Below are 13,415 nucleotides of genomic sequence, written 5' to 3' on the forward strand. Positions count from 1 at the left end.
CTTCTTGTCAAGGTCAGACGGGCTGAGGCGCATGCGTAACAAGAAGGCTGCACCTTACACGGATGGTCCGTGAACGCACCAATCATCATACTTCTTGAACAAGAAGGATCATAATACAGCGCACGCGCTCTGAGGCTTTATGGAGCGGCTCGAGCGCTCTGACTGACGGTGCTCTTCTTCACGTGAGTGTTTCTCTTGACTTCATCAGCTCACTGCGCAAACTCCGACAGCGCGGCACGCAAAAGGTTTTAATGTTTCTGAGCGAGAAAACGTGAGAGCAGCACGGGTTTCTGGTCTGACGGGAGCGATGCATTATGGGAAAGACCGCGGTTCAAATCAGCTCTGCAGCGACCCCAGCGCTCTGGAGGGGAGCTGCAACATAAAAACACAAGACTGAAGAAGTTTAATGTCATATACACACCGCAAAACACAAATGGTTACGCTGAGCAATCAAATTGTTACTTTGCGAGTTCCCTTCAAACAACTAAATAAACAAGTAACTAATATAAAGAATAAATGTAGTACTTATGTGTTTATGTACACAAAGGTAGGGTGTAGTTAAAATTTGAAAGTGCAAGTAGTTATGCAACACAGTGTTAAGATATTCAGAATGTGCAAATTTTAAAATTGTTTATGTTGTATGAAGTTGTGTTATATTGTATATAAACGTTCACAGTTGCAAATTTACAGGTCAGGTTATTGATAGACAATCACAGTTCGACAGTTAGTCAGGGATTCAGTAGCCTGATGGCCTGTGGGTTGTCCTTACTTTCACACTCCTGTAGCGTCTGCCAGATGGCAGGAGTGTGAACAGTGTGTGCTGTGGGTGGGTGCGTCCCTATCCTGAGTGGTGCTGTTCTCGTACCACACTGATGGAGTTTGTCAGGATACTCTCAACTGTTCATCTGTAAACATTGCTGAGATGTTTGGAGGTTAATCCTAATTTTCTCAGCTTCCTCAGGAAGAAGAGTCGTTGTTGAGCCTTCTTGATGATCTGCCGTGGTTATGGGTCCAGGTGAGATCCTCACTGATGTGGGTGCAGAGGAATTTGAAGGTCTTCACCCTCTGCACAGGAAGTTTTAGTGCACAGGCATATTAATAAATCAGACACAGAAAATAAGAACTGAGTAGAAGGAGTTTGTTTGTAATGAAACTGTGTGTGACGTCTGAAGTACAGAAATAACACCATATAAGACACATGGTGAGCGTCAAATGTTAGAGATCCTGCAACTGGCGTTTTGGGCTGTGCAGGGGTCTCTCTCTTCCAGAAGATGATTGAATAAAAGAAATATAAATGTTTTAACACACTATGAGTCGGTTTTCTCTGTTCTATCATGGGGACAAAAGAATCGGGGTTAATAATACATAGTGGGGCGAGCTGGTCTCTCCTCATCCTCGGGTCAACAATCACCTCCTTAGTCTTCTAAACATTTAAGGACAGATTTTCCAGGCACCAGGTCACCAGCTGAGCCACCTCTTCACTGCAGGCCGTCTCCTCTCCAACAGCTATCAGCCTAACAATGGTTGTGTTGTCAGCAAACTTAATGATGGAGGTGTTGCTCTGGGAGGGGATGCAGTCATAGGTGAAGAGGGTGTACAGGGGTGGACTGAGCACACAGCCTTGGGGGGTCCCTGGGCTCACTATCTTTGTACGTGAGATACCAACTCTGACTGCCTGAAGCCTGCCTGTGAGGTGCTTTTCCACCAGTCTGTTTGGGCTGACGGTGTTGAATGCTGAGCTGTAGTCTATAAACAGCATTCAAATATAGGTGTCCTTATATTCGAGGCGTGAGAGGGCTGTGTGGAACGCTGCATTAACGGCGTCCTCGGTAGAACGATTCTTCCGATATGCAAACCTGCAGAGTCGAATGTGTCCGGGATGGATTCTTTGATATGGGACACGACTATCCTCTCAAAACACTTCGTTACAATTAAAGTGAGAGCAATGTTCAAACGACTCTAAATATTTAATACTTAATAAACCTCATAAACAGACTCCGACTGCAAAAACTTTGTGTTTTCTGAGCCAATCACAGGTGGACTTGTGTTTTGGAACATTATCGCTTTAAGATAATGATCCACTTCTACTTTGGTAACTACACAAGTTCAGCAAAGATCCACTGTCTGTGTTAAAAAGTGAACCCAAATCCATTTTACACCCAGTCCCAGTCTAAAGCCAAAATCTGGTTTCTGCTCTCTCTGAGGATCAGTGTGTCACAGTTTGTACAGAACGAAGTGTCGGAGGCAGAAAGAACGAGCGAGTCCGAGTGCAAAAACAGAGAAACAGTTTATTTTAGTAAATAGTGAGCTTTTCACTGCTGTACAACACTGGCATCTGTAGGTTGGCACACTTTAAAGGGACGATCCACCCAAAAACTGAACAAAACCAAAACAGAGTTCACACACATTACCGCCGCTGCGACGTCTGTACAAGCTCTGCTGCTGGACTCGTAACGGCTGCGTGCCCTGCTGGTCCAGGATCCCGTTTAATGCTTTTCCCCTTTCTTTTTTTGGACCATTAACCCGACAACAAATGTCATCAGGGACACGGGGGACAAGTAAAAGAAGAAGAAACAAAAAGGCACCGAAAGCCACAACAGACAGCCGGACAACTGAAAACTACACGGACATGCAACTCACATCGATTTACACAGAGCTAATATATGCATGCAAAAACAACACTGCTCTGAACACACACACACACACACACACACACACACACACACACACACGCTACACATCAAAGGTTTCCTGGAAAGTACAAATGTCTCCTGAACGCACCACTCCACATCAGGGAGGCTCGGCATTCACATCACCCCCCAAGCCCGACCCCCACCCCGGAGTCTCTCAGCACATCCTGTGATTCGTAACTGTAGTAAACTGTAGTGAAGCCAAGTAACACGCCTAACAACGTCACGGTGACTCTAGAGCAGCCGTGGATGGGATGAACAGATTCTGGAATTAAGCCTGTGTGAAATGTGCCGGAGCTCACGCCACAGTGAGCAGACATACGTGCACGTGTATGAATCCACCATCCAGAACGTGTTCAGGTTCCTGCGTCCTCCAGCCGATAAAATAAAAATACAAAATAATCAAATCAAATCTGAAGAGTTTAGAAAAACAACAGATGATTTCAATCTGAGACAAACCGACAAAGAGCTCTAGACTCTGACGTAAGTGACAGGATGAGGACACGGCTTCTAGAGCCTAAGGAAAAACAACATAAGGTGGGAATCCTTCAACGGCATTTTCATCATGTGCATTCTGACGGGATATTAAAGTACAGATTCTAGAATCGTGTGGGATCAGATTCTGAAAACAGAACCTCAACAAGCCTTCAATCAGAACTCACACGTAAACCAGAACAGCTCTAGAGAAGTGACTCCAATCAGAGACAAATGTTTTCTAGAATCTGAAAACAAAAAGACCAAAAACAGCTTCAACGTTTTCCTCGCATCGCACAGAATCAAACCGCAGCTCTCAAAGAGCTTCAAATGTGCAGGCTCCATTTTCTGCACGTACGCTCTCGAATTAGTAAGGAAACTGTCGACACGCCTCCACGTGGCTTCCACTGATTCTACAGCAGCCTGGGCCTGATGTTGTAGAAGGTTCCAGAGTCTCAAGTAAAGAAGGATTCAACACAATTTCAACCAAAGACTCTACAAGCATTCTTCTTTGAATGAAAATACACATAAAATCTATTTTAGTGCAATTCTGGAAACAGATTCTAGAATAAACTGTAAAAAGGATTTAAGATTTGTTCTAGACTCCGTAAAATATTCCAGCGCTGTTTGAGATCAAACCTGAAAAAGGTTCCACAGTTAAACGATTCTAGAATCTGACCGTCCAGAACCAACACAGACAGGATGAAGAGTGTGTGTGTGTGTGGGGGGGGGGGACAGAGGAACAAATGAAATACTGAAGAAATAAATGTTCCATCATATGATGTCTAGGAAAAAAACTGACTTTTTCCAACACTTGAAAAAACGTTTTTGTTCAATCAATCAAATATCCTCCAGAACCAGAGTCATCCAGAGCAGCACATAGTTTGATGTAAAACCACAGAGCCCCGAACATTAGCTGAACTGCTGAAAGATATTTTGTCTGGAAGTCATAATCATCTTTCCAAACCAGATACATTCTTGAATCGGAGACTTTCATGGGAAACAATACTGAAAAACAGACTCTAGAACAAAACAAAAGTCTAGAATATAAAAAACAATTATCCCACAAAAACCTCAGAAGCTGAACATGTTTGATTTTCTAGAATATTTCGACCTTCATGTTCTAGGATGTATAGCTGGGCAGTTTAGGACAGTTGGTTCTGCGACCAAGAGGACAGACGTTGGGACAACATAAAACAGATTCTTGAATAATTAAAAAAAACAAAAACAATAAAATAATAATGACAATAAAAATGTCTGTTATATATGTTGACGGAAACAGACAAACAGGGTCCAGAAGAGCAGGTTAAGGTCCAAATCTGAGAGGATGTTAAGATGTCTAATCCAGATTTGGCCCAGAATCAGGGAAGCTGGGGTTCTCAAGACTGTCTACAATGTTTGCCTCAGTGTTGTAGAACTTGTGGGAAATCTAACAGAAAACCTTGAACCTAAACGGCAAACGAACGCGGTGAGATGTTAAACTTGGGTATTTTAGTTCTAGAGGACGAAGACTTGTTCTAGAGCTTGGGAATGCAGAGTCCAGGATGAGAACTTTAAACCGTTTCCTCGCGCTGGAAAAAGGGGGAAAAAAACCGCGCTGATGAGACTCCGCTGTAAACCAAAACGTATTTCACCTGGGACGTGTCGTCTAACAGGAATGTTCTGGACTGAAATCCGTTTGGATCCAGAACCAGAATGAACTGTTTGGCAACTACAAAGGAAATTATGTTGGATTTTTAAACATATAGTTTGAGATCTTTTAATCAGGCACACGAGATGTGGTTCAGGCAACATGGCTGTTTATGCGTCAGCTGTTTGGTGCAAGAAAAAAAAAAAAAAAAGACCACCTACTGTGATGGGCGGAGCTACATCAGCTAAGAGTTTATGCTGTTTTACAGCGAGCCGTGAACCCGGGGACGAGCGCCCAAATCCAGAGTCAGTGAGCAAAGTGAAATCCGTCAGTTATAGAAACATTATTGTACACACCTGCAACAGCCGCAAGCGTCCTACAAGCTAAGTGGGTAATAAAAAGTATACACAACAGATAAAAACATAAAGGTGTCAATACAGAGAAAAGGTATGACACAAACCATGTAAACTCTACAGCAGCAGCAGGAGGAAGGGGAGCACACCTTTATAAAAAAACTATTTTGTGTTTAAGATCCAACATCAGCTTTGGAGCCAACCAGGACAGCTGTTTTTATGACGGAGACGACAGATGTGAACCCAAATAACAGCTGCAATGATGGAAAACATGCTCAGAAAACAACAGTATGGTGTCTTCATTCACACTTTGCTGTTTCCTGGATGCTGAATTTGGGAAAACAAACACTGAAGATGTTTGATGTGAAACATAAAATGATTGTGGGACACAAACAGCAACAAGAAAGAGACAAGTGATGAACCCAAAGTCTGTTTCCCCGCTGCATCTCTCAGTGTTGGTTTGCAGATAGACGTCGTCGATAATGCGGCTCCTGAAGTCCCGTCCCTTCATCGACCCCCGCAGAGCTGCTCGCCCCCCTCTTCGTCAGATAACGGAGGTCGCAGAGGGTCCGACGGGGTTCAGGGAAGGGAGTACTTATTCAGAAAACCTTGCGTTCTCTCTGTGGGGGTCTCAGGATCGAGTCCTCTCTACACCTCTGGGTGAAGCAGATTTTATTTATTCAAAAACCGATTTTGTGAAAGTGGAACGATGAGCGATGGACGACTGGAGCTGGTCTGAAGGGCGCTGTCTGGATTTTTGTCCTGTTTTAAGGCATTTCACCAAAGAGAGTACAGAGCTGACTGGTCTGCACTGGGCAGAGGGTTTCTGGGGGGGTTGGTGGTTCTCAGCAAGTCTTTTTTAAACAGGGTTTCTGGTCTTAGGAGGTCTTGACCAGGTCGTAGACGTAGATGTGGAAGTCGTCGTCGAATTTGATGAAGTAGACGGAGGGTTTGGCCTCCACCTGGTGGATCACCATTCCCGACCTCTTCCCGCCGTCCTCTTTGGCATACTCGACCTGTTTGCCCACCAGACTGTCGACCACCTCGCCGGGCTCTCGCTCCGCCGTCACGCTGTCGTCTGCAGACACGAACACAGAGAAAAGGTCAACTTTATTTATCGTCTTTGCAGAATTTGATCACGAGGCGATTGATAGAGTATTAAACACACCAAAGCAGCAGGTGTTTGATAATCAGGAAGCACCAGCAGTAATATTTACTCGAGTACTCTGCCTCATGAAACAGAAAACCAAAGCAGCGCTGAGCTTGTTTGAGTGAAACCTTGAAAGGAACCCACATCAGCCAGCGTGGAAGCAGCAAGCGTCTGGATGGCACAGAAGCCGATAAAGGCCCACATGTGGATTACTCTCACACACACAGGAAGGAAGCTGAGCCTGCGAGCACTGGCAGCGCTCCCACTCATGAACACGTTGGTTCTTTGATGCCAACAACTCGCTGCTTCAGCTCTCTGTTTCCTGCTTCACTTTTTACTGAAACAGAGAAAAACGTGGCGAGCTGTGACACCGCCCAGTGCGCTCACACTCACTGGAGTCGGGCATGATGCGCAGGTCGCCCTCCTTGTAGTCGTCCAGCAGCTGGTACATGTAGAGCACCGGGTCCTTCTCGTAGGTGATGTAGAACCAGGAGGTCATGATGGGAGCGCGGGCCAGCACCATCCCCCTCCACTCCTCCTTCGGCCCGTCCTCCGTCTCGAACATGTGCTCCACCGCCTTACCGATCATCGTGTCTGCCAGCAGTGAGTCGGTCACACGGGCCGGAGCTGGACCAATCGCGGGACAGAGAGACACACGGAGAGGTGCGGTTACATCATTGGGACGCCGGGCAGGATGTTAAATAAAGTAACAGCAGTAACTACGTGCATTTACTCGAGTATTCGGCTTAATCTGCAGCAATACAACAGAAAACGTCTGACACAATGAGCCAATCAGCAGCCGCTGCTGCGGACCTCGATGTCCATAAAGTTTGTGACAGTCACACGTTAAAACTCGTCTGGCCGTGTGTCGCTGCGGCTGACAGCTTATTTCCGCCACGAGCCAAACGCGGCGGCCATGACGGGTGGCTCCTCACCCACTCTGTCGGGCAGAACCTCCAGCCCCACCACCCGCTCGTCGGTGTACAGCTCCAGGCCGTAGATGCAGTCGAAGCCGTCGTATTTGATCAGGTAGAGGGAGGGGTTAACGGGCACCTGGTCCAGGACCGTCCCCTTCCACTGCGACGACTTACCTGAGAGGAAGCAGACACGTAAACACCAGCACAGGTGACTCGTTCTCACACGATGCTTAACTTTCTGCGTTTCTATAAACCATCATTTGATCCACTGAGGGACATGTTAATGTTTAACTCGCCAAACTAATCAAATATGAAGCATCAAAAGGAAAATGAGACAGAGGAGAATCACATGGAGCCGACTTACTGCCCTCCTTCCAGATGTGCTGGATCCTGCAGCCCACGATGTTCCTTCTGGGCTGAGTCAGGGTCTTGCTGGGACCCACGCTGGTCCTCTGCTTCCTGCAGGGAGGAGGTTCAGACACGATGAAGGGTGAGGAGGAGAAGATGGTGTGACACCGGTGCGAGCTGGTGACTTTTCATTCATTTGTTGTGTCTTTTAATTAAAAACTTTATTGTACAAATGAAAAAAAAACTGTTTTACTTGTGCGGATTCTTTTTCTTCATCATGTTTGCAGAGACGCCCGAATGTCCTGAAACACACAAACACATCAGTCTGATGACCAGTCGGCAGCGTGTCACGGACATGGGTGGAGCGCCTCGCTCATGTAACTCACCTCCGTCCGCTCGGGGCCGCGGCGCCGTTGGGCTCTTGAAGGGGGTCTTCATTCATCCACCTGTAGAGGAGCAGCCAACCACACCAGCAGTCCGGGCTAAATGCTGGGAGTTTGTGTTAAGACGAGGCTGATGTGGAGGGTGGAGGATGAGGATGGAGGAAAGGAGGGGTGGGGCAGGAAGGGGGAAAGGGTGGGGAGAGGAGGGAGGAGGTGGGAGTGAAGGAGCACCAGGAATTAGGCTGGACCCTGGAGAGGCTGCATTCAGGCTGGGTACAGACTAACGCCTGGAAGTGACGTCACAGCTGCCAGAACCTATACGGGAACGATGCGTTCAATCTGAGGAGGAAAAGACGGAGACACGGACACGTAAACGCCAACGTTTTACATCAGAGTGATGAATTTAATATAGACGTTTTAATACAACCACTACGTAAAGTTTAAAAAGCTTGTTTTGTTAAAGAAAAGCCAAATAAAAATGTGTAAGTTTTAAAAGAGAAAACAAACAAACAAACAAACAAACATGGCACACGAGGCTGAAACAGGAAGTCTAAACGATGCATCCTGACAGTTAAATAACAAAAACTCCAAACAGGAAACTCAGTTTATCAGTCACGAGTTTAACAACGTTTGATTGGATGAGAGCAGTTGCTAGACTGGAGGTCAAAAGGTCAGCAGAGTGACTCGTGGTGAACAGCAAGGACTGATTAGCCTGATGAATCTCGCAGGTCGGACTGAATGCAGCGACGTTAATGTTTTATGGATCCTGACCAATCACAGCAGCTGAAGGCGTCTCCTTTTAAATCTCTGCTGAAGGTAAAACGTCCAGCGTTGGATACATTTAAAGCAGAGTTTGTGACTAATCTGATTACTGGTTGGCAGTCAAAGGCTCTAAAGGTCAGAGGTCAAAGGTCAGGAATGCTGCAACCTGCTGTTTGTTACTCAGTGAGCAGTGAGTCAGTCCCATAGACTCACACGTTAAAACAAAAGAAACAAACATGTTTACAGCCTGATCCGCTCTTTAAGTGATGATGTATGAATTTTGCTTCTGGGCCCAAACTGCTCTGTGTTTATTAAAGCTGTTGTGTTTTTAACATGTTTTAATGTTTTGTATCTCGTTCTATTTGATGTCAACAATCCCCGAAAAACAGTCAGTGATCCCTGTCGGCCTCTCTTGGTTTTAATTATCATCCCTATTCATTTTAAAACGCAATTTTTAAGCCCTTCTGATGTAGCTACAGCCCAGCCCATGCAGCAGTATATTAATCACTAACTTCGTATTGTGGATGGATTATCTCAGTTGTTCTCCTGACTGAAGTTTGGCCCGTTTACAGCATCCTGCCTTGTGACTGTATTTGTCTCTAACCATCAGGAACCTTCACGTTAACTTTTATCGAGTGGAAAAGTGTTAGTGTTCATCCTCCAGCTTCACTGTGTTTATGCTAACATAGGTGTGTCGCTAGAGATCACGTAGCACATCATTATATAGCAGCTAGCCCAACTTCAGTAACCCTGCAAACGTCACTGCTGTTTAGTTTCCTGTCTTCATTTATATTGGGAGTGACAGCAGAGCTGTAGATGGATTATTTCCTCCTCCAGCTGTACGGGACCAGGATGGTTCTATAACTCTGGATCACAGCTGTATCTGTCAGCTTTAGGCCAGAAATACAGCACTGAACTGAAGCTAACACACGTTTATTCGACTCCTGCAAATCTGCAGGAATTGAGGAAATTCAGGTTGTGGTTAAGAGCTGAAACAACAAAGACAGCGCCAGTGCAAGTATATGGACCTCACCATCGTTTAATGACACACAGATTATTAATTTAATAGATGTTTGATCATTATTTTGTAGTTTTTAATGAAAGTGCCACGTTTTTGCTCTTGGACTCTACTACAGCAGTTTTGTATGATCCAAAGTTCAAAATAATCCTTCTTTGTTGGGCATCGATGCAGTGAGATGGTAGATATTATTCACATAAAAAAATTAAAAACATAACACCTGTGCATGAAAAACAAATCCAAGCAGACGAATATCCACACAGTCTTTTAATACATATTATTATATATAATAATATAGTTCCTGCCAAATAAGAAAGCGAAGCGTTAACCAGCCCTCCGACCATCTGATAAATCAGCTCAAGGACCACGAGAAGTCAGTCACCCTCGTCACTTCCTCTCTAGAAAGATCAGATCTACGTAAAAACAGAACTGCAGCAGGTAGAACAGTCGGTGTGAACAAAGATGCCTTCCTCTGGTAACCAAACAGAAAACAGGACTGAGCCTGAAAATCCCCTCCACGCTTTAACCAGGTCACAAATGGCGGCGGGAGGATTCGCACCGAGCTGCTCCTGATGTTTGCAGCTGTCACCGCACCTGCAGCAGAAACCACAGACCTGCTGCTGCGACACCAACCGCCAGGTCACAGTGACATCACCGCGTAACGGCAGACTTGCAGCAGAAGAGCAGGATAGAGGGTCACTCTGAGAAGCAGCCTTTAAACTCCGGACAGGTGAATGAGCATCTGCAGGGAAACCTTCTCACACTGAATCCAAACAGGGACCCAAACAAACCCGTCTGTAAGCGCTACACTGACAAAACCTGATACTTTATTCAAGAATATCATCATCTGATCAACAAACTCTGGACTCAATATGAATTTGTAATGAAATATTTCTACAATCTTGAACTGAATCCACGTATGTGCGCTTCAAACCCAAATATCTGCTTTGTAAATGACACCAAAGCTGCTCACCTACATCCTTTAATGGCACACCGCGCTCAAAGACAAGCGCACGTCAGGAAGAAATAAGACACTTACTTATTAAATCTGATTTCCAGACAATATTCTGAATAGATCTGGTAACATTAAGAGTTCGTTAGTAAAGGTGACTTATTCTGCTCTCTCACAGTAGCTCTGCGTGATTTACAGCTCAAAATAAGCCTTTGTTTCCTCACACTGCAGGCTTTCCTCCTCAGGCTTCTATTTTCAGCGACCTGTTAAAATCCACCAGTGACCCGTTTAAACTTAGCTTGAATCCGGTTTGAGTTTTGTATGAAAATATAACGGCTAAAACTTTTCCCTATAATTTAACCATTGAGTTACTTTTGCAGAAATCATTAAGACCAAAGTGTGTCCTTCAGATTTACTAGAATGGTGAGCAACATACATGGAGAACCGCGGCGACCCGTTCAAAGGTCATGAAGTCTGACCCTGTGTCCTCGGTGCATCTGGAACGATCCGCAGGTTAAAAGGAAAAAAAGAGGTTTTGCTTTAAAATACTGACTTTGTTTTTAAATCTAAGAGTTTTTCACAGCGTTGTGGATCCACTGTGTTGTTTGTTACAAGTGTTTCCAGCTCATGTCGTTTAAGTCGTGGCTTTTGTTCCGTGATGGTTGATCACTGCTCATTTGCCCCTTCAAAGCAGGAAACTTCTCAGTTTTGTCCGCCCTGTGGAGTGTGGCATCCCCCAAGGCTCCACGCTGGGACCACTCCTACTTTCATTAAATGTGCTGCCTTCTTGACTTTTATCTAACGTTTATACATTTTTCCATCTCCACTGTCATCACGCTCACATTCCAGTCCAGAATGAAACATCATGGGACGTAACGCACTTTGGCTCTGCTCCTATTGTGACAGTGTGGGGAACTTGTCTGGATTTAACCTGACAAACAGCAGTCCATATCTGAGGGAATTCCTGCTCTACAGATGCCTGTAAGACGATCAGCATCAAGTAAACTCCGTTTGAAACGATTATTGGAAGGTTTTCTAATCGTGGTTCAGATTTGTCACAGAGAAACAACAACAAGTCTGACAACTACAGAAGTTCAGGGACACTAGAAACTAAAAAGAGGCAATTGGACTTAAATTTAGTGCGAGAGGGCCGACATCTCCCAATTTTGGAGCACAAAATTACGAAAAATTAATTTGATTGTTTTAAAAAACCAAGCAAACAGAAGGTGTGCAGATGAGAGAAAATAAAGTAAACAACAGCAAAACACCTACGTGTGAAGTGTCACTAAGCTCGCGAGTAGTATCCTCCCCACAGTGGATAACCTCCGCCCTCCGGCCACTTGGAAACACCTAAAACTTTAGTTTGCTGACATTTTTTTTTTTTTAGCTCTGCCATAAAAAATACTTTGGTTATTATGATTACACCTTTACTCCACGGGGAGAGGGGGGTTGACCGGGGGACCGACCTCAGGTGTTTGCCTCCGGACTGTGTGGCAGGTGAGGACGGCCTGCTGACACCGGACCGACTCACTGTTGTGGCTTCAAACCCACACACAGCGGTTCTTAGAGCTGCTCCCTCCGCACCTGAAGGCTGGAGGAGCTAGTCCTGCTGCTGCTGATGATGGTGGTGATGAAGATGACCACGCAGAGGTCACACTTTTACCCGCCCCCCTCCTCCTCCTCATCGAGCTGCATCCTCACGCTAAATATCAAAATATGCGCGCAGCTAATTGGCTCGTTCTCCCGCACGCGCGGCGGCCATGTTGCGCCAGTACCGAGAAAACCCGCAGCGGTGCGAGAGCAGGCGCAGGCGAACAAAGGAGAAGGGAGGTCTGCTGCGGAGAAAACGGCCGCTGAGCGCGCGGCTCTGCACACAAACAGCGGCGCACGCACGGCTCGGTCACCGGCGGCGCGTGAGGGTCGCACGTTCTTACCGACACAGAGATCAGAAGCGCCGCATAATCCCGATCAGCCGCCGAGGCTCCAAATTGATCCGCTCAGCCTCCCTTTGGTGCTCCGCTGCGTCAAGCTAGCTGCGCCAAGATGGAGGGAGGGCGGGAAAGAGGCGGCGCGCCCCTTCAAAATAAGAGCGCCGGCTCTACATATTGCCACCAAAGTAAAAGATGAAATGAGGGAAATGCTTTCCTTCAAGTGTTATGTGGACTTTTTTTTTTTTTTATCTCCCAGTCACCACTAAAGTGCAAAAGTATTTCAGATTAAAAGCAGGTGACCTGATTGGCTGTTTTCAGTGCTGAAGAGCTTACTCTCCCATCACTTACCCTGGGTCGCCCCCTCAAGGCTACTGTTGTTGTGATTTGGCACTATATAAATAAAATGGAATTGAACTTTCAAACTTCCACAAGGGGGCGACCCGTGGCAAGTGATTCTACAGAAGCCTGGGGGAGAGTAAGCTCTTCAGCACTGAAAACAGGCAATCGGGTCTCCTGCTTTTAATCTGAAACACTTTTTAACTTCAGTGGTGACTGGGAGATAAAAAAGTCCACATAAAACTTTAAGGCTCGTGTAGCAACAGAAATGCCAAACTCAAAGATATTATAATAAACACACAGGTCAGAATATGACATGTTAAAATACTGGACTATCAACATTTTAATATGACAAATAATGACACAGTACAAGATCATCAGCAGAAAGCAGAAAGTGGAAAACCCTGGCCTATAGGCTTATTGAAATTGCACATTGAAAGTGTGTATCACTAATTGTCAGACTGGGTTTAA

At 45.5% G+C, this 13,415-nt stretch overlaps 1 protein-coding gene and 1 non-coding gene across 4 annotated transcripts; both read right to left on the reverse strand.

Annotated features, from left to right (window-relative positions):
- Nucleotides 1-11: 11 nt before the first annotated feature.
- Nucleotides 12-109, reverse strand: LOC147318126 (small nucleolar RNA U13). The gene has a single exon (XR_015124303.1). It is a non-coding gene; the product is annotated as a small nucleolar RNA U13 (small nucleolar RNA).
- Nucleotides 110-2,268: 2,159 nt separating this feature from the next.
- On the reverse strand, nt 2,269-12,748 carry spinb (spindlin b). Of its 3 annotated transcripts, none has more exons than XM_086257814.1 (7): nt 12,612-12,748; nt 7,949-8,284; nt 7,816-7,864; nt 7,579-7,673; nt 7,233-7,388; nt 6,691-6,924; nt 2,269-6,225 (listed from the first exon to the last, which is right to left on the reverse strand). In XM_086257814.1, exons 2-7 carry the CDS (start codon nt 7,998-8,000, stop codon nt 6,026-6,028), a joined length of 786 nt encoding a protein of 261 aa, XP_086113940.1. In that variant the 5' UTR covers nt 8,001-8,284; nt 12,612-12,748; the 3' UTR covers nt 2,269-6,025. The 3 variants fall into 3 exon arrangements, with proteins under 3 accessions (XP_086113940.1, XP_086113943.1, XP_086113942.1); XM_086257817.1 differs by lacking the exon at nt 12,612-12,748 and adding an exon at nt 12,144-12,299; XM_086257816.1 differs by lacking the exon at nt 12,612-12,748 and adding an exon at nt 11,950-12,114.
- Nucleotides 12,749-13,415: the final 667 nt, after the last annotated feature.

The sequence above is a fragment of the Aulonocara sp. 'chitande type north' Nkhata Bay genome, linkage group LG12 (genome assembly GCF_057382095.1).
Source record: "Aulonocara sp. 'chitande type north' Nkhata Bay isolate Kocher_YH1m ecotype deep benthic linkage group LG12, A_spYH_male_GT1.1, whole genome shotgun sequence".
NCBI classification, from domain to species: Eukaryota; Metazoa; Chordata; class Actinopteri; order Cichliformes; family Cichlidae; genus Aulonocara; species Aulonocara sp. 'chitande type north' Nkhata Bay.

Coding starts and splice junctions, on each gene's coding strand:
- spinb (XM_086257814.1), bottom strand. CDS start 8,000: ATGAAGACCCCCTTCAAGAGCCCAACGGCGCCGCGGCCCCGAGCGGAC. Junction 7,865..7,948: donor GCGGCCCCGAGCGGACGGAG/GTGAGTTACATG, acceptor TGTGTGTTTCAG/GACATTCGGGCGTCTCTGCA. Junction 7,389..7,578: donor GCACATCTGGAAGGAGGGCA/GTAAGTCGGCTC, acceptor GCTTCCTCTCAG/GTAAGTCGTCGCAGTGGAAG.